The sequence below is a fragment of the Leucopleurus acutus genome, assembly GCF_964270905.1.
Source record: "Leucopleurus acutus genome assembly, chromosome: 1".
Classification (NCBI taxonomy): Eukaryota; Metazoa; Chordata; class Mammalia; order Artiodactyla; family Delphinidae; genus Leucopleurus; species Leucopleurus acutus.
Window position 1 is genome coordinate 73,779,017 of NC_139142.1, and position 25,875 is coordinate 73,804,891.

The 25,875-nt window shown below is 56.6% G+C and overlaps 1 protein-coding gene across 1 annotated transcript; it reads left to right on the forward strand.

Annotated features, from left to right (window-relative positions):
• Positions 1 to 511: 511 nt before the first annotated feature.
• MYH7 (myosin heavy chain 7) lies at positions 512 to 21,569 on the forward strand (the record flags this gene model as incomplete). The annotated part of the gene is made up of 38 exons (XM_082850148.1): positions 512 to 712; positions 971 to 1,114; positions 1,405 to 1,561; positions 1,736 to 1,763; positions 2,389 to 2,497; positions 2,580 to 2,672; positions 2,776 to 2,839; positions 3,257 to 3,355; positions 3,586 to 3,689; positions 4,352 to 4,490; positions 4,597 to 4,715; positions 4,824 to 4,973; positions 5,252 to 5,422; positions 6,013 to 6,322; positions 6,593 to 6,660; positions 6,995 to 7,082; positions 7,716 to 7,833; positions 7,979 to 8,102; positions 8,385 to 8,521; positions 8,769 to 9,024; positions 9,653 to 9,895; positions 10,045 to 10,221; positions 11,041 to 11,186; positions 12,532 to 12,622; positions 13,323 to 13,712; positions 13,944 to 14,070; positions 14,229 to 14,347; positions 15,128 to 15,324; positions 15,869 to 16,052; positions 16,226 to 16,391; positions 16,528 to 16,652; positions 17,220 to 17,528; positions 17,768 to 17,971; positions 19,297 to 19,422; positions 19,635 to 19,910; positions 20,805 to 20,900; positions 21,022 to 21,156; positions 21,504 to 21,569. The coding sequence occupies 38 exons, from the start codon at positions 512 to 514 to the stop codon at positions 21,567 to 21,569; spliced, it is 5,856 nt and encodes a 1,951-aa protein (XP_082706274.1).
• Between the last annotated feature and the right edge of the window lie 4,306 nt (positions 21,570 to 25,875).

Here is a 25,875-nt window from a genome sequence, read left to right on the forward strand (position 1 = left end):
CAGCCAGCCTTCCTTCTCTCCAGGCCCCAGCCAGCTTGACCCCCTTTCCTCTCGAAGGCACATCCGAGAAGCCAAGGTAAGGAGAGCTGAAGATGGGGTGTGGGGGATCTGGGAAGACACACAACTCTAGTTTCTGCCTTGCCTTGGGAGCATGGCTTGGTGGCCAGGAGTTCTTACCTGTGACTAGTGAGGGAGCCAGGGAGGGATGAGGCTCAGAGACGGGTACGGTGGGTATAGTTAGCTTCCTGCTCGCAGAAGCCGGGGACACTCCTCGCTCCTCTAGGAGACCCCCAGCCAGGACAGACGTTAGCCTCCCCGCTCTGCCCCGACAGGTTTGCTAGGGAGTTCTCAGGCTAGAGGATGAGCTCAAGGAACAAGGGACTCTCGGTGACCCCTCCTGAGCCCTGAGCACAGTGCTAGGCTTCGGGGCTCCTGCTGAAGGGGAGAGCCCCGAGAGGGGAGTGGGGGGGAGGGCAGTCAGCTCCTTTTCCCTCCCGCTGCAGGCCCAGCCATGGTGGATGCAGAGATGGCTGCGTTTGGGGAGGCCGCCCCCTACCTGCGCAAGTCGGAGAAGGAGCGGCTGGAAGACCAGACCAGGCCTTTCGACCTCAAGAAGGATGTCTTCGTGCCTGATGACAAAGAGGAGTTCGTCAAGGCCAAGATTTCGTCTCGAGAGGGTGGCAAAGTCACCGCCGAGACAGAGCATGGCAAGGTAGGTGGCAGGGCCGGTGTGAGAGGCCACCATAGATGCCCCCCACACCTGGGTGGCCAGAGAGGGGTGCCACCAGGATTGCCCTTCCTCTGGGTAGGGACCTACTCCCTCCAAATAGCCCTTCTCGTCCCCAGCATCCGGTCTTTCTTCTCTGGGACCCTGGGTCCTTATCTCATGAGCATCGTCGTCCTGTAACTTGCCCAAATCCTATCCCTGCTGAGGGGGCTGACAGCAGGGCCTGCACATGGGCTGTTGCAGACGGTGACCGTGAAGGAGGACCAGGTGTTGCAGCAGAACCCACCCAAGTTCGACAAGATCGAGGACATGGCCATGCTGACCTTCCTGCACGAGCCCGCGGTGCTCTACAACCTCAAGGAACGCTACTCAGCCTGGATGATCTACGTGAGTGCACCCCGGGACATCCCTCTGAATCTAGTGGCTTCCTGCTCCACGTAATTCCACCTCCTGGAGTCCCGAGAGTTTCTGTCTTTTGTGCCCAGGCAGTATTGCACTCTGTCCCAATCCTTGCATCCTTGGTGCAGTTCTAATACCCTGAGGGATGGGATTGCTCAGATTGAGCGCGTTCGTATGTTTTCCTTTCTCTTCCTCTCCTAAGACCTTTCTGTAACTCCGAAAACCGCCAACCCTCCCCCTTCATCACTGGCAACTCACTCCTCGTTTTCCTCCCCTAGACCTACTCGGGCCTCTTCTGCGTCACCATCAACCCCTACAAGTGGCTGCCGGTGTACAACGCCGAGGTGGTGGCTGCCTACCGGGGCAAGAAGAGGAGCGAGGCGCCGCCCCATATCTTCTCCATCTCTGACAACGCCTACCAGTACATGCTGACAGGTGACAGGCCCCAAGCAAAGGGTTTCCAGAGGGCCCTTCCTCCTCTGGAGGGGTTCAGGCCGCTGGGAGTTGCCGAAGAGAGGCAGGGAGCTGGGGCGGGTTGGGGGGTGGGGGAAGCCAGATGGAGCATCTTATGTGGCTCCTGACTTTTCCTCCCCATTTTCCCCCCACCAGACAGAGAAAACCAGTCCATCCTGATCACGTGAGTGTGGCTCCTACCCGTTCCCTTCCAGAATCTCCCTGAGCCCAGCCCCTATGAGGACCACAGCCCCTGTGCATAGACCCACAGTTCTCTTTCCCTCCACCTTCATGCCAGCTCTGATTTCTTCTCTGGCCTTCACCCTGACCTCTCCTTGCTCTCCCCCTTCCTTTCTGCTTCCCAACCCTCTCTTATTTTTTCCTCTCCCATCTCCTTCACTCACGCCCCTCCAGCTCATCACTCCTTTATCCATAATCCCAGTAACACCACATCTTCTTCACCTCTTCATTTTCTTTCATCGTTCCCTTCGCAAACCTTCCCCATTCTTCCAGCCCCACCCATTCTTTTCCAAAACAGCCCAGGCCCATCTCCTCTGATTGACCTTGCCCAGCTAAGACCAGGTTCCACCTGCCCAAATCCACACCTTCTTTCAGCATCCTTCCTGGTTGCTACCCTTGACCATATGTACGTCAGAGTACAGCTGTGTGTTTGAGATGCATATTACCTGGTGGCTTCCTGCTTCAGGGCTCCCCCTGCCAAGTAAAACTAGGCAATCTCTCCTGACTTTAGGCTTGTTGGTCTCAAACAATGTTTGTTCACTGCCTAATAAGCCCAACTGTCCCAACAGGGGAGAATCCGGGGCAGGGAAGACGGTCAACACCAAGAGGGTCATCCAGTACTTTGCTGTCATTGCCGCCATTGGCGATCGCAGCAAGAAGGAGCAGGCCTCAGGCAAGGTAGGCCTACTGTCCTCCAGGGGCCTGCACTGCAAAAGGGAAGAGGAGGCCTCTCACCCGCCACCCTTCTTGACCTCTGCAGGGCACCCTGGAGGACCAGATCATCCAGGCCAACCCCGCCCTGGAGGCCTTTGGCAACGCCAAGACCGTCAGGAATGACAACTCCTCCCGCTTTGTGAGTGGTCCCTGACTTTGGACTTGGGATTTGGGCTGGTCAAGGGATGGTGTCAAGTATGAGCCTTCCCTCAACTCATCACCACTCTTCTCCACCTCTCCAGGGGAAATTCATTCGAATCCATTTTGGGGCCACCGGAAAGTTGGCGTCTGCAGACATAGAGACCTGTGAGTGCCAGGGATCTGCTAGGGCTCAGCCTGAGCTCATCCTCATTCTAACCATCTCCGTTTCAACCTCCCTCTCTGTCTTTCTCTAGGGCCCTGCCCCTCAGGCTCTCTCCCTCTCTCCACCTCTGTGTCTCTAGGTCTATATATTCGTCTCCTTCTGAGACTTCCTCTGGTCTTTCTCCATCACTGTCTCTGCACATCTGTGTGTCTTTCTCTGGGACTTTTCTTGGAGATCATGTCTCTCCTTCTGGGACTCCATCTCCATCTCTGTGTGTCTGTGTATGCGTCTCTCTCCCTCTCTTGTCTCCCTCTCCCTCTGTCCTTTTCTCACTACATTTATCATTCCTTTTTCTCTATTTCCTTATACTTAAATCCCAACCTTTTCTTCCTCTCTTTCTTCTCCCCTACTATTCACAGACCTTCTGGAAAAGTCCAGAGTTATTTTCCAGCTGAAAGCAGAGAGAGATTATCACATTTTCTACCAAATCCTGTCTAACAAAAAGCCTGAGCTGCTGGGTGAGTCACAGCTACCAACCGAGACCAACTATCTCCATGGCAACCTGGTCACCTCGGCTTGTGGCTGCTTGTTGACAGGCCCTGGGTTTATGGCACTGCTGGATTCAGTTCTGTGGGATGTAGGACCCTGTTAAGCCCTGTTCATGTGCTTTTCTGTCATGTGGCAGATAGCCCCAGGGAGGGCCAGGGGTTTGCACTCACATTCTAACCACGTCTTTCTCCCCCGCCAGACATGCTGCTGATCACCAACAACCCCTATGACTACTCATTTATCTCCCAAGGAGAGACTACTGTGGACTCAATTGATGATGCAGAGGAGCTTATGGCCACTGATGTAAGTGCGTGAGGACCCAGCTGAGAGGCGAGGGGATTGGCAGTCAGGGGTAAATGGGGCCAGTTCACTGGCCCACGAATAGAGCTAAGACACTGGCTGTCTGTTGTTCAACGTGGTACGGCCCTCCCTGAGGACCAGAATGTGCCCTATGACCAGGATGTGCTGGGGTACGGGTGTGGTTAAGACAGGGCAGGCCAGTACTTGGTGTTTTCAATCAAAGCAGAGAGGGTTGAAAGCCATGGGACAGAGAAGCAGACAAGCGAAAAAGCAAGGCATTACCAAGGGAAACGGGGTAGTGGTGGTCACGCAGATGCCGTGGGCCTGGGGCAGGCTGTCAGGTAAAGAACGGGTATAGACACATATGAAAGGTCCAGGCGGGGAAGCAAGGGGAGGGCCTAGAAGAGGGGTAACAGTAGGAAACATGAGTGGGCAACCCTCAGCACCTCCAGCGCACAGCCTGACCACTGACGCTGGGGCTGAGGCAGTCCACACCCCACCCAGCTCTTGTACCTCCCGTCTCAGTTTTGGAGTTCCCCACTGGGGACGGGAGTCTCAGAGCTCACAGGGATTCGGGAGACAAGATCTCTCTCCAGTTCAAGAGGGGTCTCACTTACCTGCCATACTCCCATTTCTGGCTTCCACCAATACGGGCCGGCCTACAGAGTGCCTTTGATGTGCTGGGCTTCACATCAGAGGAGAAGAACTCCATGTACAAGCTGACGGGAGCTATCATGCACTTTGGAAACATGAAGTTCAAACTCAAGCAGCGAGAGGAGCAGGCTGAGCCAGATGGCACCGAAGGTGGGAGTCAGGGATGCGGGGAGCAGCTGTGGAGCCCCTGAAGCCTACCTCTGCAGAGGAGTCATCGCATCCTTTACCAGCTTTGCTACCTGCCCTTTCCTTCCAGAGGCCGACAAGTCTGCCTACCTCATGGGGCTGAACTCAGCTGACCTGCTCAAGGGGCTGTGCCACCCTCGGGTGAAGGTGGGCAACGAGTACGTCACCAAGGGGCAGAATGTCCAGCAGGTGGGTCACCTTCAGAAGTTAAATGGGGGGTTAGCATGGTGCAGTGGGAGCTTTGCAACTCACTCTTTCCTACCACTCTCTCATCGGGGCCTCTCCTCCACCTTCCAGGTGGTGTACGCCAGGGGGGCGCTGGCCAAGGCCGTGTACGAGAAGATGTTCAACTGGATGGTGACGCGGATCAACGCCACCCTGGAGACCAAGCAGCCGCGCCAGTACTTCATAGGCGTCCTGGACATTGCCGGCTTCGAGATCTTCGACGTGAGTGGGGAGCCCCGGGGCTGGGAGAACAGTAACTCACTGGTTCGCACAGGCAGCCACTGCTGGCTGAGCCGGCTGCAGGCCAGGCGCGGGGACGGTGGTGTGCTCTGGTGGAGACGGTCATGTGTCTTCAGGGCGCCCTCCCTCCCCGCCCTGACAGGGGAGGGGAGGGGCCAGCTGCACCCTTTGCCAGGCTGGACGCGGCCCTGGGCGCACCGCATGGGCCACGGACAGCTGCCCGCCTGACCCGCTCCCCTCCCCCACCCCCCGCTCTGTAGTTCAACAGCTTTGAGCAGCTCTGCATCAACTTCACCAACGAGAAGCTGCAGCAGTTCTTCAACCACCACATGTTCGTGCTGGAGCAGGAGGAATACAAGAAGGAGGGCATCGAGTGGGAGTTCATCGACTTCGGCATGGACCTGCAGGCCTGCATCGACCTCATCGAGAAGGTGCCGCTTCGGCCCCTCCGCCTGAACTCTCCACTCACACCCCACATGCATGAACGGCCCAGAAAAGTGGCAGACCCCTCTCCCTTCTGGGAGATCCAGACAGCAGAAGAAGCCCGAGCCCTAGTTCCCAGAACCTTGCAGGAGAGGGTGGTGCCTGGGAGAGCTGAGTTTCCAGAGGCTTGAGAGTGGACACACGGAGGACGGGCACCTCAAGGATGGCCTCCCATACCAGTGTGCTTGCGGCCCTGGTTTACCCATCAAGGAGCAGGAAGTTTGAGGGTGGCACAGGGGCGCATAAGAGAACACCTATTTTCAACCCCATCATCTCAGGGATCTGGGCAATGGAATGGTGTGTAAAGCACCTGTAGCATCCACATTCCCAGACTTTCACAAAGGTCCCTCCGAAATCAAACAAAGTCCCACCTTGGGAAGGCTTGAACAGGTGTCAGTCAATAGATAACTGTACTCAGAGCTGACACTGATACCTAATACCCAAAGGAGCATCTCCATTTGCAAATACTGACCCTAGAGCAGGGTCCATCTCCATCTGCTTAAAGCAGGCTCAGTGATGCTCTCCCCTCCACCCTCAGCCCATGGGCATCATGTCCATCCTGGAGGAGGAGTGCATGTTCCCCAAGGCCACTGACATGACCTTCAAGGCTAAGCTGTTTGACAACCACCTGGGCAAGTCCAGCAACTTCCAGAAGCCACGCAACATCAAGGGGAAGCCGGAAGCCCACTTCTCCCTGATCCACTACGCCGGCACGGTGGACTACAACATCATAGGCTGGCTACAGAAAAACAAAGACCCCCTCAACGAGACGGTGGTGGAGTTGTACAAGAAGTCCTCGCTCAAGCTACTCAGCACCCTGTTTGCCAACTATGCTGGGTTTGACACACGTGAGTGGAGACTGGTACCCAGGGGACTGGGAGAAGGACTTCTGCCGTGGTTCTGAGGCAGGTCATGTGCTACACCCCACCACTTCCATGTCAGGCTGGGCCCCAAGCTTTACAGGTTCAGTGAGATAGAATTGGGTGGAGAAGCTGAGGCACCCACAATGAAGACCCTGGCCTGCAGGCTAAATGTGAAGAGAGGTTGTGATTCCTCACCCCCTGTCCAGACTCCCCACGTGCACACTCGTCCCATTTTCTCGACTCTCCTTCCCACAGCTATCGAAAAGGGCAAAGGCAAGGCCAAGAAAGGCTCATCTTTTCAGACCGTGTCAGCTCTGCACAGGGTGAGCGTGTGGCCCAGCGCCACTCCAGTCCCGCTTGCCCCCTGCCTGGTTCATCCCCAGCTCCTGCCCCTCAGTCTCTTCAGGCCCTTCCTGATCCTGTCCACCCTGTCTTCTCTCCCCTTCATCTGCTGGCCTCGTCTCCCACTCCTTTCTCATCTCACCTCGTTTCACTGTCGCTTCTGCCTCCCATCCTCTCCCTCTCCACGTCTCCCCTAGCCCTCCTTTATCCTTTAGCTCCTCGAGTTCTCTCTGTCTCTCTTTCCCTTCCTTCCTCTCCGCTCACTTCTCTTTCTTTCCCTTTCTTTACTTTTCCCTCTTGGGTTTTGGGCCACAGGAGAATCTGAACAAGCTGATGGCCAACTTGCGCTCCACACACCCCCACTTCGTGCGGTGCATCATCCCCAATGAGACAAAGTCTCCAGGTAAGCCCAAGAGGTCGGGCCCAGCCCCAGGTTGAGATGCGTTGCCCCGGGGTCGGGGCCTTCTAGGTCACCTCCTGAGCTCCCACCATGGAGCTTTCCAAATCACACTCTTCTCCTCCCACTGCCCATGGAGTCTCACACACTACCTCCCAACTCGGCCACAGTGCTGCCTTACATTTGGAATGTGTAGCTCAGAGTAATGTGCAAGGCACTCTGATGGACATTACCTCACTAGTGCCTTACAACCGCTGGTGACACGTGTAAGGATTGTTTATCCCTTTCTGAATGAATCATAAGGAGATGGAGGAGTTCAGGTGCCTAGGTTCAAGGCCTGGCTCTCTTCTGATCAGTTCAGTGACCTCGGTCAAGTCCCTTAACCTGTCCGGGCTTATTTTATTCTCTAAAAAATGGGCTATATTTGCCCTGGCTATCACCTATGATAATAGGCATAAACCATCTAAAATAAGGACCGTGAAAGCCTTTCGGTTATTCTCAAAACACGGCTAGGAAAAAATACTGACTTGTTAAGGTTATAGGCCAGTACGTGGCAGAGCCAGGATCAGAACCCAGAACCCTTGGCTGTTAGTCCCGTGCTCTCTCAACACACTCCTCTCTCTTCCCCTCCTGCCACAGGGGTGATGGACAACCCCCTGGTCATGCACCAGCTGCGCTGCAATGGTGTGCTGGAGGGCATCCGCATCTGCAGGAAGGGCTTCCCCAACCGCATCCTCTACGGGGACTTCCGGCAGAGGTGGGTACCAGGGCCCCCCAGGGCTCAGGGAACAGGGGGAGCATAGGCAGCCTCAGGTGGGAGGGGAGTCTTCAGGTGGCCTCAGATTCTCTGGGCAGAGCAGATCAGTGCAGAACGTGGGTAACTACGGGCACCTCCCTCCCAGGTACCGCATCCTGAACCCGGCAGCCATCCCCGAGGGCCAGTTCATTGACAGCAGGAAAGGGTCAGAGAAGCTGCTGGGCTCCCTGGACATTGACCACAACCAGTACAAGTTCGGCCACACCAAGGTGAGGAAAGGGAAGAAACAAACTGATTACAGGAAGACCTGTCTTGTCCTTTGACTCCTCACCTCATGGCTCCTTTCCTTTTACCAACCATCTCAGGAACATTACTGAACCACGTGCTAGCCCTCCCCATGGACCAGACAGCACTGCTCCCCCATGCCAGCTCCAGCTGCCATTGACCTCCTTCCTCCAGTTCTTTCCTGCATTGTTAGCCTCTCTAAGATAAGCACCCCCTCTTTTCCATCCTGCCTGTCCTAGTCATGTCCACACACACCTTCTCCACAGGTGTTCTTCAAGGCGGGGCTGCTGGGGCTGCTGGAGGAGATGCGGGACGAGAGGCTGAGCCGCATCATCACCCGCATCCAGGCTCAGTCCCGGGGTGTGCTCTCCAGAATGGAGTTCAAGAAGCTGTTGGAACGCAGGTGAGAGATCTCAAAAGGAGGTTCTCAGGTCTCTAAGGCCCAGGTTGGTTCAGGGCAGTATAAGGAGAAAGAGCACACCAGGTCTTCAAATGACAAAGGGGGCACGACACACATACAGACACAGGGTGGGCCTTGCTGTCGGAGTGTGGGATGGATGGAGGACAGGGCCATGACCCAGGAGCCAAGGCCTCAGGACGGGGAGGAGGGAGGAAGCTCTCTCACCCACCTTCTTGCTGTGTCCCTGCAGAGACTCCCTGCTGGTAATCCAGTGGAACATTCGGGCCTTCATGGGGGTCAAGAACTGGCCCTGGATGAAGCTCTACTTCAAGATCAAACCGCTGCTGAAGAGCGCAGAGACAGAGAAGGAAATAGCCCTCATGAAGGAGGAGTTTGGGCGCCTCAAAGAGGCTCTGGAGAAGTCGGAGGCTCGACGCAAGGAGCTGGAGGAGAAGATGGTGTCCCTGCTGCAGGAGAAGAACGACCTGCAGCTCCAAGTGCAGACGGTGAGGCTCCCGGGCCTCTGCTGGCTCTTCTGCCCTACACCTGCCCACATCCCCCACACACCCTGCACTTCCCCACCCAGGGGCTCACCATCTTGTGCCCTCATAGGCAGAGGATTCTGGAATCAATACTTCCAAAGACCTCCAAAGAGGTCTCTTGAGGGAAAGAAAGGGAAAGGGAGAAAGAACTAACTTAAAAACATGGGCTTTCCACCAGGGTTCAACCTGGATCCACAGCTTAATAATTTTGCAACCTTGGGCAAACCATGCATTATCTTTGAGTCTCAATGTCCTCATCTCTAGATGGGAAATAAAGCCACCCATCTCACTAGGTTGTAAATATGTAAAGTGCTGGCATCAACAAACACAGTTCCCTCCCGTTGATGGAAGAACCAGAGGAAGAGGGCCAGATAAAGAGACTTCTGGTTCCCTTCCTCTCGGCTCTCATCCCCCAGTGCTCCCATCACATTGCCCTAAAACTCTTCCTCTCCCCATCCTTCTGAGGTTCTTCTCAGCTGGGGAGATCCTAGAGCTCCCCTCCTATAGTGAGGGTGGAGCCTGTCCCTCCATGCACTTGCCAGGGCGAGGACCCCACCCACCAAACAGCCTCCCCTCTGTACCTTGCGCTCAGGAACAAGACAACCTGGCTGATGCGGAAGAGCGCTGCGACCAGCTGATCAAGAACAAGATCCAGCTGGAGGCCAAGGTGAAGGAGATGACCGAGAGGCTGGAGGACGAGGAAGAGATGAACGCCGAGCTCACGGCCAAGAAGCGCAAGCTGGAAGACGAGTGCTCTGAGCTCAAGAGGGACATTGATGACCTGGAGCTGACGCTGGCCAAGGTGGAGAAGGAGAAGCACGCCACAGAGAACAAGGTGAGGGCAGCTCCCTCTGGCTCCAGCCCAAGGCTCCTCAGGATTCCCAGACCTGATTGTGGCCCAGGTCCTTGGCATTGGAGGTCTCCACAGATGTCTCCAGGTTGGTGACCTTTGACCCTAAAGGGGATGGGGTTCTTGGTCAACAGGTGAAGAACCTGACAGAGGAGATGGCTGGGCTGGACGAGATCATTGCCAAGCTGACCAAGGAGAAGAAAGCTCTGCAAGAGGCCCACCAACAGGCCCTGGATGACCTTCAGGCTGAGGAGGACAAGGTCAACACCCTGACCAAGGCCAAGGTCAAGCTGGAACAGCATGTGGACGATGTAAGTAGATTGTCACAAGGGCCTAGATATACCATGTCCATCTGTGCTTGTGTGTGTGTGTGTGTGTGTGTGTTTGGGGGGGTGGGGCTGGACAGTGCTCCCTCTCCTGACACCTTTCTAGAAGGGAGCTAGGGAATAGAAAAGGGGAGGGGTGATCAATTTTGATTTATATATCTTATCTTGCTGATGTGATCCACAGTAGAGATGGGCTTCCTTATTTCACTTGATGTTCAAGCCTATATGTCTCTCCCTTCAACCACGGGATTTAGAGGGTTAACTTGTAAGAACATGAAACATTTTCTTGGGAATTTTGTGAAGCTCCTCAAGGATGATCTTTGGACTTCTAATATTTTAGCCAGGATCTGATCCTTAGTGATCATTGTTCTCACACGTAGTCCTTTGAGCATATCTCTACTGAATCACTCTTTATCACTCTGTGTTATCATTACTGAAGTATTCGTCCCAGCCATAGACTGGAAGCTGCCTTTAGGTGGGAACTTGGATTTATTCAATTTTGTGTCTATAGCGCCTAATAGGGGGCCTGGTATCCAGTAGGTGCTTATAGGATGCAGAATGAATGAACATAGCTTTGGGATTTCATCCCACAGTCATTCATTCAATCATTTATCAAATAGTTACTGAGCATCCCTCCATGCTAGGTGCTCTCACAGTCCCCTGGCAACAACCGGCCCATTCTGGGGAAGCTTTCCCAAGTCTTGACACCTCTCAGGATTCCTCAACCACAGAGGGACTTAGCTCCCAAATCACCAAATAAGGATGCTTGGCCTAACAGGGCACATTGGTCCTTTTCTCCATCAGCTGGAGGGATCCCTGGAGCAGGAGAAGAAGGTGCGTATGGACCTGGAACGAGCCAAGCGGAAGCTTGAGGGAGACCTGAAGCTGACCCAGGAGAGCATCATGGATCTGGAGAACGACAAGCAGCAGCTGGATGAGCGGCTAAAAAAGTAGCGTGTTCCCCGCCCCATCGCCCTTCCTCCTCCCCCGCCCAGCAGACTGTTCCGCCCATGGCAATATTAGCTGAGCCAAGACATCCAACCTCAGAGGCAACAGCCTCATGCAGCCTCCATAAGTAGGTGAAAAACTGTGGGCAAAGCCTCCAGGAAGAGGGCTTTCCTCCCCCAGACACGCACATCAGGGCCCAGCAGGCCTCCCTGGCAAAAGTCTAACCCGGATCCCTCAAGCCCTCTCTTCCTGCTGGGCACTCAAAAGGGATGGAAAATAACAGCTCACCCCCTTTATACACAAGTCTCTTTGGAGACCAGTTGCTTAACACGGAGGAAAGCTCCACACAAAAGCCTCTCAGGTAAATCCTTTCAGGTCCTTCACAGAGAGCCCAGAGGACCGCAGAGAAACGGCTCAGCCACCACGTGTGAGCAGGGCACGGTCTGGCTACTTCTTTGTTCAGTGATCTTGTGGTTCCAATTCGTATTGCAAGATATTCAAAAATGTGTAGATCCACTTTTCACACCTGGCGAACAGTGAGTCTGTGGGGCATTTCTGGATGATCAAAGATCTTACGGTGCTTTAGGGTCAGGACTATGAAAGGCTGTGAAACTCATCCTGGTCTACAGTCTCACCAGGAAATCTTCACACTTCCCCAGGCACAGTACTTGCTGAATGAATGAATAAATATATGATCCCAGTGATCCTCAAACTACCTTTTAAGAATGGTACTTGGGGCTTCCCTGGTGGCGCAGTGGTTGAGAGTCCGCCTGCCGATGCAGGGGACAAGGGTTCGTGCCCCGGTCCGGGAAGATCCCACATGCCGCAGAGCGGCTGCGCCCGTGAGCCATGGCCGCTGAGCCTGCGCGTCCGGAGCCTGTGCTTCGCAACGGGAGAGGCCACAGCAGTGAGAGGCCCGCATACCGCAAAAAAAAAAAAAAAAAAAAAGAATGGTACTTGAACCCCACTTACCAAAGAGGAAAGGAAGGCTCAGAAAGGTTACCAAGTTGCCCAAAGTAACAGTGACAGAATTAGAGACCATCAGAGCTAAAAGAGGCCTTTGAGTCGACCTAGTCCAACGCCTTCATTTTATAGACCAAAGAAGGGAGCATCTCGGAGCCCAGGTCCTGTCACTCCACCTACAGTGCTCTTCCTGTTATATTTCCTATTGAACTTCAATCCTTCAGCAGGTGTTACACTTTCAGGGACCTTACAACAGCCCTGGAAGCTGGGGTTTTTTTGATGAAATTTTGCTCCTCGTTTGTTTCATTACCATCTCCAACCACGGGCAGGCCCTCCTGGAGCCCAACCAGCCTCCCTTGCCTCACCCTCCCTCCTTCCCCGCAGGAAGGACTTTGAGCTGAACGCCCTCAATGCAAGGATTGAGGATGAGCAGGCCCTGGGCAGCCAGCTGCAGAAGAAGCTCAAAGAGCTTCAGGTAAGGTCCCTGGGCTGGTGCTCAGCCCCCCAACCCTCCTCCAGGCCGTTCTCTCCCAGCATCACAGGCACTGGCTCTGTGTCTGTGAAGGGAGGTGCTGGGCCATCACAGTTCCCCTGTGGAGCACCTCGAGGAGGGCTGGCTGATCCAAGGATGACATAGGAAGAGATCTTGAAACACTCACGGGTCTGGGGACAGAAATCCCAGCTTCCTATATCAGCTGTGGTTCAGCTGGTGACTGTGGGTAGTCCACTGCCAATCTCTGGGTCTATATGTCCTCCCTTGTTCCCTGTGGCTTTTAAGGTCCCTTCAGCCCTGATGGTCTGTGACTTCAGTTCTTACCTCTAGAGTGAACGCTGTGTCGGGTCTTTAGTTGTCTGGTCAGACGAACGTGGCTCTCTCATTCCAACTTCTATTATTTTTGCCACAAAACTGCTTAAACTATCCCTGGAACACAGGTCTCTTTGTCCTTCTTCAAGAGCAAGCTTCAACCGCTTTCCTTCCAATAAAGACAATGTACAATGTTCCGGCCCAAACTCAGCTGTCCAAACCATCTCACCAAAATCCTGTTATTTCTACCTGTCCACTGGTGGAACTAAGCTGCCTGCTGTTCCAGACAGGCCAGGAGCCTTCTAGAGCCCTGAGGGGGTTGTGATAGAGGGTTCAGGCGGTGGGTCTGAGCCCCCTGTACCCTGCCCAGGCGCGCATCGAGGAGCTGGAGGAAGAGCTGGAGGCCGAGCGCACTGCCCGGGCCAAGGTGGAGAAGCTGCGCTCAGACCTGTCCCGGGAGCTGGAGGAGATCAGTGAGCGGCTGGAGGAGGCCGGCGGGGCCACGTCCGTGCAGATCGAGATGAACAAGAAGCGCGAGGCTGAGTTTCAGAAGATGAGGCGGGACCTGGAGGAGGCCACGCTGCAGCACGAGGCCACGGCGGCCGCCCTGCGCAAGAAACACGCCGACAGCGTGGCCGAGCTGGGCGAGCAGATCGACAACCTGCAGCGCGTGAAGCAGAAGCTGGAGAAGGAGAAGAGCGAGTTCAAGCTGGAGCTGGACGACGTCACCTCCAACATGGAGCAGGTCATCAAGGCCAAGGTGGGCCTCTGCTCTCCTCTCCCCTCCTCCCATTCCCTCCACCTGCCTCCACTTTCTGTCCGTGCCTCCTCTCTCTTCTTTGATGGTTCAGCTTCCTGCTTCCCTTCTTCGACCCAGTTCTTGGACCCTTTTGTTCCTCCATGCCTTTCTCTTCCCTTCTCCTTTAATTGCATCACTCACACCCCTTCAGCACCCCCTACATAGATCGTATGACTCCCCTTCCTGTCTCAGGCTAACCTGGAGAAGATGTGCCGGACCCTGGAGGACCAGATGAACGAGCACCGAAGCAAGGCCGAGGAGACCCAGCGTTCTCTCAACGACCTCACCAGCCAGCGGGCGAAGCTGCAGACCGAGAATGGTGAGCCCCACCCTAGTCTCCCAACTTCCTGAGCCACCACAGGCTTGGGTGCACACACATATCTCTCCAGAGAATGGGACCTGAGGGTTAGGGGAGGGGTTGGGGGAGAGAGGACTGACTGACCTTTGAGAGTTGAGCGCGCCTCGGTGCCTCTCCAGGTGAGCTGTCCCGGCAGCTGGATGAGAAGGAGGCGCTGATCTCCCAGCTGACCCGGGGCAAGCTCACCTATACCCAGCAGCTGGAGGACCTCAAGAGGCAGCTGGAGGAGGAGGTTAAGGTGAGGCCTGGACTCAGGGCACTTGGTCCAGCATACTGGCTGGCCTCGCATCCACATCACTTTCTTTCCTAAGAATGAGGCTTGCCATCTACCCAGTATTTTCCCATTTTCCAAAAGGGATAATAGCCCAGACTCTACCACGCGCCTCCTTAATCTATTCCCCATGCGGAGGCCCTCTGTCTTTCTGCTGCTGTCTCTGGAGGGCATGAAGTAAGGGTGCCCAGGTCGGGGGGAAGCGAGGTGAGGAAATAAACTAGGGAGATGTGATGGCCTTCACTGGGTATAGGTATGGGATGCAGAAACTGTACAAGTGGTCCTGGGATTAGCAGAGCAAGCTGAAAACTGCAGAAAGAAACTCCACTGGTTCCTGAAATTCTTAGCACTTTGCTGGGCTCATGAAAAAGGGAAACGACTATGACTTTTAAAAAAGGCCAGGTCTCAAATCCTAACCTGCCTCTTAGAGCTTGGTGACCTTGGGGAAATCAACAAACCTCTGTGAGCCTCCGTCTCCTTCCCTGTAAAACAGGGGTGAGGATGATAACGCCTGCTGCCGTGAGGAGCACGGGGGGGACGGGCAGGAAGCATTTTGTAAATAGCGCAGTGCTGTACGGACTTTCTTTGCTTATAGTACTTAGTAAACCGTTCCAGGTCCACTAGGGATTTAGAGATAGGTGAGGCCACTAGGGTGTTAGTGCTGAAATTTAGGGTGAGGAGACGGGCAGGAACTGGAGTCGCATCACAGGGAAAGCTGAGCCCGCCTCCCGGTGCCGCCCCTCCCAGGCGAAGAACGCCCTGGCCCACGCGCTGCAGTCAGCCCGGCACGACTGTGACCTGCTGCGGGAGCAATACGAGGAGGAGACGGAGGCCAAGGCCGAGCTGCAGCGCGTCCTGTCCAAGGCCAACTCGGAGGTGGCCCAGTGGAGGACCAAGTATGAGACGGACGCCATCCAGAGGACCGAGGAGCTGGAGGAGGCCAAGTGAGTCCCGGGCGGCCTGCCTCTGGCTGAGGCCCCTGTGAGGGTAGGATGCAGCCCAGCCCACTCCTTAGTGGGTCCGGCCCAGGGGATAGATGCTTAGCTGTGTTTTGACCACACAGAGGACCCTGCCCTGGCCCCACCTCCTTCTCCTCTCAGGGAAGCTTTTTGCTCGCGTTATGTTTCTCATCCGAATATAAGACGAACAAAAGGTTTGTCTGAGGGCAGAGTGCTCCCACCTGGGGCAGGGTGCCATGGCAGGGGAGATGGGGGCGCTCAGAGCCCATGTGTCCTCCGTGTCTGCAGCCTAGAGCCTAGGGATGCCTCGCAAAGGGCCCTCCGGGTGCTGTGGGTCTTCACACCTCCCAGAACCTCTGCCTGCCCCGTTCTCAGCCCCTGGGCCTGTCCTCAGGTTTCTCCAACAATGCTTCTGAGTTTTCAAAGACTGTTTTCTACAAGCCTCACAATGTGTACCCTTGTCCAAATCCACACCCTCCATCCTCCCCACCCTCTCCCACCACTACCCCCCTTCCCCCAACACGGGCAGGAAGAAGCTGGCCCAGAGGCTGCAGGACGCCGAGGAGGCCGTCGAGGCCGTCAACGCCAAGTGCTCCTCTCTGGAGAAGACCAAGCACCGGCTGCAGAATGAGATCGAAGACCTGATGGTGGACGTGGAGCGCTCCAACGCGGCCGCCGCGGCCCTGGACAAGAAGCAGAGGAACTTCGACAAGGTGGGCCCAGGCTGGGGACTCGCAGCCGGGGGCCAGAGCAGGCGGGCAGGCGGGAGTCAGGAACGTCCTCCCAGGAGGCAGAGGCTGGGAGGAGGCTGAGCCCAGGAGAGGGGCCTGGGCGCCCCTGGACGTGGGGCCGGGGCTGTCCGGTGAGCCGCGTCCCGTCCCCGCAGATCCTGGCCGAGTGGAAGCAGAAGTACGAGGAGTCGCAGTCGGAGCTGGAGTCCTCGCAGAAGGAGGCGCGCTCCCTCAGCACCGAGCTCTTCAAGCTCAAGAACGCCTACGAGGAGTCCCTGGAGCACCTGGAGACCTTCAAACGGGAGAACAAGAACCTGCAGGGTGCGGGCCCAGGCCGGGGGCGGGGGCGGGGGCGGGGCAGGGAGGGTCCGCACGTGGCGCCACCCAGCGGCTCCTAGAGGCGCGCCCCCCGTTGGAGCCCGGCTGCCCCCAGCTGAGCGGCCCGCCCCTCCCACAGAGGAGATCTCCGACCTGACTGAGCAGCTGGGCTCCAGTGGAAAGACCATCCACGAGCTGGAGAAGGTCCGCAAGCAGCTGGAGGCCGAGAAGCTGGAGCTGCAGTCGGCCCTGGAGGAGGCCGAGGTGCGCACACAGGGGTAGGGGGTGCGCAGGGGGTAGGAGAAGAAGCTGAGCTCTAGGCTATGGTCCCTGTTCTCATCTCCCTTTGTTTTTGTTCACTGCTTAATTCTCAGAGCCTAGAACAGTGCCTGGCACATAGTAGGCACTCAACAAATATTGTGGAATGAATGAATGAACCCGGTCACTCAGTTCCCTTCACACAAACATTTTACCTATTACATCTTAGACAAGATTTCCGTTTCACTCCCCCACCCCCCTTCCATCTCTGCCTCCCTCTTCGGGTTTTTACATTCTGTGCCTGATTGCCTCGGTTTCCTTGGCAACACCACTCTCTTCATTTTCCTCTTTGTCTTCATAGCTTGCTCTCCTCTGTGAGAGCCTGAATCACCTTCTCTTAGGCCTTTTTTTTTCTTTCTTTCAAATTCTCTTTTCTTCTTCCTCCTTCTGCTTCTTTGACTGAACCACTTACACCACTCTTGAACTCACTTTGTATCCACGATTCATGGACAGACCCCTGCCCCCACCCTGTGCCCTGACTTCCTCGGATCCTCTCTCCCCACCCCGCTCCAGGCCTCCCTGGAGCACGAGGAGGGCAAGATCCTGCGGGCCCAGCTGGAGTTCAACCAGATCAAGGCAGAGATGGAGCGGAAGCTGGCAGAGAAGGACGAGGAGATGGAGCAGGCGAAGCGCAACCACCTGCGGGTGGTGGACTCCCTGCAGACCTCCCTGGACGCGGAGACGCGCAGCCGCAACGAGGCCCTGCGGGTGAAGAAGAAGATGGAGGGCGACCTCAACGAGATGGAGATCCAGCTCAGCCACGCCAACCGCGTGGCTGCCGAGGCCCAGAAGCAAGTGAAGAGCCTCCAGAGCTTGCTGAAGGTACCTGGTGACTCTTGGAAGCAGGAAGTCACCTCACCCAGAGAGGGGTGGTGGCCGAGTTGGGGGTGGCGTCCCATCACAGCACCAGATCCCTCCTGCCCCCGGGCCGTCGCAGGCACCTCCCCCAGGTCCCACCTGAGCCACCGCCAGGGGCTCTCCGCAGCATCCAGTTCAGCTGATGGCCTTCTGATGGGCCAGAGCCCAGCTGCCTCTCTCACGCCCACTCTCGTGATGCACAGGACACCCAGATCCAGCTGGATGACGCGGTCCGTGCCAACGATGACCTGAAGGAGAACATCGCCATCGTGGAGCGGCGCAACAACCTGCTGCAGGCCGAGCTGGAGGAGCTGCGGGCCGTGGTGGAGCAGACGGAGCGGTCCCGGAAGCTGGCCGAGCAGGAGCTGATCGAGACCAGCGAGCGGGTGCAGCTGCTGCACTCCCAGGTGAGAGGCCAGGAGAAACCTGCCGAGCAGCAGGGCCAGGACACCTAGCGATGCTCTGAATCAGATGGCCTGAGAAAGCATATGTCCCAGCACATGGATCATAAATTATTTCATCTCTGGGGCCAGCTCGCCTCTGTTAGTCATGGCTGCGGAACCACAACCTTGAGAAAGGGGTCTACACTTAAAAGAGTGTCATGGTGGGGCTTCCCTGGTGGCGCAGTGGTTGAGAGTCCACCTGCCGATGCAGGGGACATGGGTTCGTGCCCCGGTCCGGGAAGATCCCACATGCTGCAGAGCGGCTGTGCCCGTGAGCCATGGCCGCTGAGCCTGCGCGTCCGGAGCCTGTGCTCCGCAACGGGAGAGGCCACAACAGTGAGAGGCCCACGTACTGCAAAAAAAAAAGAAAAAAAAAGTGTGTCATGGTGGATTGGTGGTGCCTGGCAAAATCACAAATCTGGGAGTCGTGGAATGCACGCTGTTATGTGATATCCTACATCTAGAAGACAGCCAGCCTCAGCTTGCTGTATTAAAATGGGACTTTTGGAGTTGAAAGAAGCACAACTGCATCTACTTGCAAACCAAATTCTCCACAGAACACCATTTTTCTGCAATCCCATACACACTGTTTTCAGCTATACTCGGTAATGAGTTTTTACGTCCATCTCACTGCACTGCCCTGTGGAGTTTTGTTCTGTAATCTAGTACATATGGGAATGACATCACCCACGGATGTGGTCCTCTCTTCCTTACCCCACTCTTTCTATAACTATAATCGCTTCCAGGATACAGTCCCTTTAACCAAGTTTTTCCCATTTTCCTTGGAATATTTTCATACTCCTGCACAGACATGTTACTACAGAGCTCAGGAGTAGAACTACAGACCCTTTCCTGCTTGAAGTCCTTCTTCAGAGCCGAGTCCCTTTAGATATATTGTCTAGAATATATCTATTTTCATAGGAAAAGAGAAAGCAGGTGCAAAACAAGGAAAATACTAAAAACAAGACATGTTTTTTAAAAATGACCAGTTCTGGGCTTCCCTGGTGGCGCAGTGGTTGAGAGTCCGCCTGCCGATGCAGGGGACGTGGGTTCGTGCCCCGGTCCGGGAAGATCCCACATGCCGCGGAGCGGCTGGGCCCGTGAGCCATGGCCACTGAGCCTGCGCGTCCGGAGCCTGTGCTCCGCAACGGGAGAGGCCGCAGCAGTGGGAGGCCCGCGTACCGCAAAAAAAAAAAAAAAAAAAAAGACCAGTTCTAATTTTCTCTGGGTAAAAGTGTAGAATCAGGCAGCAAAGCAGACATTCAATAGTTTTCTTTGCCTTTATCTAGAACACCAGCCTCATCAACCAGAAGAAGAAGATGGAGGCAGACCTGTCCCAGCTTCAGGGCGAAGTGGAGGAGGCAGTGCAGGAGTGCAGGAACGCCGAGGAGAAGGCCAAGAAGGCCATCACGGACGTGAGTGACCGCTCCCCTTCTTGCCCTCCCCAAAAGACTCGAACCAGGCCTGTGGATCCAGGCCAGGTCACTGTGCTGTAACAGCGGTGACTCTGCCACTCTGTGGGTTTGAGGGCCTCAGGGAGCAAACGGCAGGATGGGAAAGAGGTGATCCTTAATGGGAAAGAAGAGGCCCCGGGGTCCTGTTCTTTTACGCTCTCTGCCGTGCACAGGCCGCCATGATGGCGGAGGAGCTGAAGAAGGAGCAGGACACCAGCGCGCACCTGGAACGCATGAAGAAGAACATGGAGCAGACCATCAAGGACCTGCAGCACCGGCTGGACGAGGCCGAGCAGATCGCCCTCAAGGGCGGCAAGAAGCAGCTGCAGAAGCTGGAGGCCCGGGTGCGGGAGCTGGAGAATGAGCTGGAAGCCGAGCAGAAGCGCAACGCAGAGTCGATAAAGGGCATGAGGAAGAGTGAGCGTCGCATCAAGGAGCTCACCTACCAGGTGCGGGCGCAGCGGCTGCTCTGGGGCCAGGGCCCCTGCATTATGGCATGAAGCCAGGGTGACAGCCACCCCAGAGGGATGAAGTGGTCTCTCTTAGCCTCTTACAGGTCAAGGAGTGAGAGTATAGCCCCTGGCTGCCCTGTTTCTACTCTGCCTGACCCTGTTCTACCCTGAGTGGCCCCTGGCTCAGAGGGCAGTCTCTGAGCCCCTGGCCTTCAAGTTCCACCTCAGCATTCCCCCTCAGCCTTTCCCCTGCAGACACCAGAGCTCGAGCTAGAGCTCACCCTGCACAGATTACCAGAAAGCAAATATGTAGCCAAACCTTAGCCTGGCGTCATCACCACCAAAAAACACAAAACCATTTAAACGAATCTCAGAACTTTTCGGTTACTCAGGGAAGTGTAGACTTTAGCTCTTATGATGTTTTCTAGAATCAGACTGTCAATTCGATTTTCTTTACATTCCAATCCAGAGATTCGCCATCCCTCTATGCATACTTGTCCTTAACCTAGATCAAGTCAATGTCATTTCCCAGCAGCCCAGGAAACCCCGTCAGGCCTGCAGTCCCAGAGTTCCTGCCAGCACACGCTGGGTTCTAGAAACAGGGGGCTTACTCTCCATGGGCCCCCAGGACCCCCCAGGGCCTGTGCACACACACAGTTTTGTGTGCAATCTCAGGGAGCCCATCCGCTCCCTAGACTCTTGCTTGGTACAAACCATTAAAAGCATTCATACCTTTTTGGGTAAGAAATTGTGAGGAGAACTCAAGTGTTTGGTGAGGATCCAGGAGTTGAAATGGGTCAGGATATTGCATTCAGGGTAAAGCTGATGAGTGGGGAAGGGGCTGCAGTGCTTCCCATGACCATGCCATACTCACTTCTGCCCGACCCCCAGACGGAGGAGGACAGGAAGAACCTGCTGCGGCTGCAGGACCTGGTGGACAAGCTGCAGCTGAAGGTCAAGGCCTACAAGCGCCAGGCCGAGGAGGCGGTGAGTGACCCCGATGGAGCCCAGGCCTGGAGGAGGGGACAAGGAGCCGGCCCCCAGGCTGGGAGTCTAATAACCCCTGGCTCCTCTCCCCTCATCCCCCCGCCCCCCCGAACCCCCGCAGGAGGAACAGGCCAACACCAACCTGTCCAAGTTCCGCAAGGTGCAGCACGAGCTGGATGAGGCAGAGGAGCGGGCGGACATCGCCGAGTCCCAGGTCAACAAGCTGCGGGCCAAGAGCCGCGACATCGGCGCCAAGGTGGGTTTCCCGCACGGCAGCGCCCACACACACATCGGTCCCCCTCAGACAGAGCCCCTCGCCCCAGCATCCCTCCCCTTCATTCACCCCCACAGCTGAACTCCACGACCCCAGAGGTGGGGTAGCTCAGTCCTCCATGATTTCTAGGCTTCTTCTCATTCTGACTACCAATGATTTTGTGAATCCCAGCCCTAGGGTGGTCAGCAAAGACCCCAACTGATAGACACCAAGTGTGTCCCAATTTCCCGCAACTGCTATTTCTACTTCTCTTCCACCTAGTTTAGGCCTTCAACCTTGTAATTCCAACCTAAGATGCACCTCCCAGAGGACCCCTTGTCCTCACCCAGGAAGCATCCCTCCAGCTGACCCCAGAGCCCTACCCTCCAGAACTTGCCCTCCACACGGACCCCTAGGACCCATCTCCCACCACCAGGGGGCCTCCCTCAGGCCACACGGTGGTCCTGCCCCCATCGGTGCCCATCTCCCCTTTGTTGCCTGTGCCCATCCCTGCCCAACACCCACCTCTCCGGAGCTAGTTTGGACTTTGTTTCCTTTCCAAAGGGCTTGAACGAGGAGTAGCTGTGCCACATCTCCTTGATCTGCCCCATCCTGAGGGTGCAACGAAGCTCCCAGTCCTGGAGCCTGGAGAGCAGCCCCTTTGGAGGAAGCAGAATAAAGCAATTTTCCTTGAAGTGAGATCCTGCCTCTAGACTTTTCTTCGCAGTCTGCCAGCCACAGGAACACAGGGACATGGACACGGGGTGGGGGTGGGTGCTCCGGAGGAGGAGTCCAGACCCAAGAGGCCTCCCTAGGGAGCCTGTGAGGCTCTGAGCATCCTGGTGCAGCCCTGCCAGGTGCTCCCCTTCACTTCCTCCTCAGCAGGCGACACCTCTCCTGCCAGCCCTCTCCCTGGCCCAGAGACCCTGGGAGGTAAAGGAGATTTAGGGAAGCCCTTAAGGCTCTCGTAGAGCAAGTGAGCCCACCTGCGTGGACCTACACCCCAGATCTGATCAACGCTACCCTCACCTCTGACAATACTGAAGCTGGGCTGTGGGGAGGAGGTTTGGTGTGTAAGGGTGCCCCCTGAGGCGTGACCCACTGGAGCAGGTGGGCCCCCGGCCCCCGTCCGAGGCAGGTGTCTGAGGGGCACAAGGACTTGCATCCATAGCCCACCCCCTTCCAGACACGGCCTCCATGGTCTCCAACCACCTCCCCACCACGACCAGGAGAACTGTACCCTAGCCCACCTTCCTCTCCTCCTCACCTCCTCCCGGGGCCTGGCCCTTGGTCCAAGGCACTCCATTCTTCTCCCTCGTTACTTCCCACGGTAGCTTCCGTTCCCGAGACCCTCCTCGTCTGTCTTGCTGGAAGACGGGGGTCCTTTGGCCCATTTAGAGCAGGCCATCTGGAGGGGAGGCAGGCAGAGGAGGGATTGGGGAGAGTCACGGTGAGCAGGACCCTGGGGAAGGGAGGGGAGGGAATGGGTTGCCGGAGGGCTGGAAAATGGAGGAAGGAGCAGGCTCCCCTCCAACTAAACAAACCTAGCTCCCCTGGAGTCGCTGCCACACCTGGGCTGCTCAGGGAAGGCCTGGGACTATGGGCCACAGAGGGCAGGGGCTTGGGAGGCCCTGGCCTGAATCTCCCCCATGCACCACACACAGCCATTCTGGGCTCTGAGCTCCCAATGCAGCAGCCAGGAAGAAGGGAATGCCAGTATTAGAGAACGGGAGGAGAGGGAGAGGGGAGAAGGGGAGTAGGGAAGGAAAAAGGCAAGACTGGGCTTCCCTGGTGGCGCAGTGGTTGAGAGTCCGCCTGCCGATGCAGGGGACACGGGTTCGTGCCCCAGTCCGGGAGGATCCCACGTGCCGCAGAGCGGCTGGGCCCGTGAGCCGTGGCCGCTGGGCCTGCGCGTCCGGGGCCTGTGCTCCGCGGTGGGAGAGGCCTCAGCAGTGAGAGGCCCGTGTACCGCAAAAAAACAAACAAACAAAAAAACCAAAGGCAAGACCTGAGGAGCGGGGCGGTAGAGAGAGAGGGAGAGGGCTCAAAAACCTGGAGGACGGTGACCAGGGAAACCGACAGAGAGAAAAGATAGAGGAAGTGCTGTGTCCTCTCCTCACATCCTCCTCCACTCTCCTCGCCTAGCACTGCTCCTCTTCCTAGGAAGGACCTGGAGAGCAATGAGGAGATAAGTGAAGGAAAGAGAGGGACACACTTGAAATGGGAGACGCAGGGGATGCCCAGAGAATCCAAGCTCCCAGAGCAGAGGAGAGAGGCTGAGGAACAGCCAGAGACTGGGCAGCAGACCGGGGGTTGGGGGGCGGTTGACAGGGCTGGCAGCCGAGCCACAGAAGGAGGGTGCCGAGAGAGGATTGGAGAGGAGACAGGGAGGGTGAGCCTTGGATCGAGAAGCTGGGAGAGCGAGGTGGGGCGGTACCGGGCAAAGGAGAGAATCCTGGGTCACCTTCAGATGCAAGCAAAATCAGGAAAGTGGAGAACAGGTTAGAGAGAAGCGGATGAAGACCCTGGAGCAGGGTGTGGAGGCAGAGATGAGACAGGCAGAGAGCAAGCCGACAGTGGCCTTAGAGAAGGCAGAGACTTATGGAAATGCAGGCATGTCAGACCCCGCGATGGGCAGAAACGTGGTGCGAGGGAGAATCAGAGGCCAGGGAACTTTGAGACAGGGAACCAACTTTGAGACAGGGAACCAGGAAGAGGGAAAGGGAGGCAGACATACAGGGAGCCAGGCAAAAGAGGGGCAACCCGGTGCCACGGCTAGCCCTGCCTCCGCGTCCCCTTTCCTGTGGCAGGAGACTCCATCCCGTGCCCTCACTGGCCAGGACTTCTAGCAGAATGAGGAGTTGCTCTAGGAGGCAGTTGAGGGAGGACGGAGAGCAGGGATGGATGTGAGAGCTGGGGAGAGAAGGGGGCCTAGGAAAGGGAGAGAAGGGCAAACCAGACCAGATGGGAAGCAGAGCCCTGGGACCAATTTAACCCCTCCCCTCCTCCTCCTTCCACAGGAGACAGTGGGAACTGCCTGCCTACCCCTCACCCCCACTCCACCTGTACCCAGTCTGGCCTGCTCAGGACATAGGGTTCCCTGAGGACAAAGCCTAGTCTTTGTCATCTGGGCCTGACCCAGCCTGACCTGGTGTTCTCAGCCCCTTATCACGTCCCCGTGGCAATGGGAACCAGGCAGTGGCGCACTGGGCCACAGGCTGACCCCCAGCTTGCACGCTAGGTCCTCCAGTGACCTAGAGCTGGGGACAAGTAACTTGCATCCCCTGGGGGAACAATTTGGCATATGTACCTGCCGGAGACGGGAATGTGGGGTTGATTCAGGTCCCCCCAAGGACACTGGATATGGAGTACAGGTTCCCTGCAGACAGATGTATCCCTGAGTCCATTAATGGGGCGGTGGAGGGTCCTAAGGAGTTGGGGGAGAGACCACATATTGGGTGGAAAGCAGAGAAGTTGACCCCTGTCCGTCCTACCCACCTCCCCACTCTAGAGCTATATTGAGAGGTGACAGGAGATGGTTTGGGAGGGGCAGCTGGGAGAGCGTTCCTGGGTGTGAGGGTGTAGGGCAAGCCAGCGCAGGGGAGTCTGGCTTTGTTTCCTGCACACAATGTCCACTTAGTCATAACAGGCATGGCCTGTTGAAGACCTGACACCTACCGCCTCTGAGAGGCAGCATCACTGGAGGCTGGGGAGGGGGGCCCTGAGGGCCTGGGGCGCTGGGGGACACCCATGAAGATGGATGTGTGAGTATAAGCCCCACGACGGTCGGGAGGGAGCGCTGGGGTTCTAGCTGGGGAGGGGGAGCAGATGGCAGATCCCCGCCCCCGCCCTGCTGAACGCAGAGCTTGGGGCCCAGCTCCTGTAAATCTCTGGGGCGGCCAGGACCCCAGCCAGCCTCAGCAGCACCGGCACCCTCTGGCAGCCCAGAGAGGCGGAAGGGAGCAGCCCCCACCCCCTCCCGCCTCAGGCCCTGGGATTAACGCCTCTTGCCCCTCCCCACCCTACCCCGCCCCTCACCGGGAGCAGAGGGGGGCAGAGGAGGGGCAGAAGCTTATGTGTGCAAATGTGTGTCTCAGTGTGCATAAAAGCGGGAAGGAAAATCTGCAGACTTAAGTGTGTAAGTGTGAAATATCTGTACGCGTGTGTTTAAGAATGGGCACGGACCCGTGGTGGCCAAGGCCATGTGTGAGGGTGCTGGACTGTGGATCTGGGTGCGAATCCACTTTGGTGGCGTGGGGAAATCCCTTCCCCTGTTTGAGCGGTGACGGTGGTCACTGTATCAGGAGCAGCAGGGGAGGGGCTGGGGGCTCCAGATGTGTCCCCCGAGTAATGCAGCCTCACGTTCCCAGGAGGACACCTGCCTGCAGACTTGGGGATCAGAAGGAAACCGGGACCGCGCAGAGAGGACAGCCTGGCAATTCTTTTCCTGACAAAAGGAAACTGAGTCAAGGATCTGGGAAGTAGAGCCCCTCCCTGAGCATCCTGGCTCCGGCTGCCAGTCCCCAGCACCATGGGACTCCAGGTCCAGAGAGAGTGGGGAGTTGCTCCCAGCCTGGGCTGTGTGAGGACAGGCTGGGGAGGAAAGGAGGGAGGGGAGCCCGTGGTTGGGGGCAGGGGACAAGCATCTGGCCTGCAGGAGAAGGTGGCCCTCACCAAGAGTGCTCAACTCACCCTTCAGGTTAAAAATAACCAAGGTAAGGG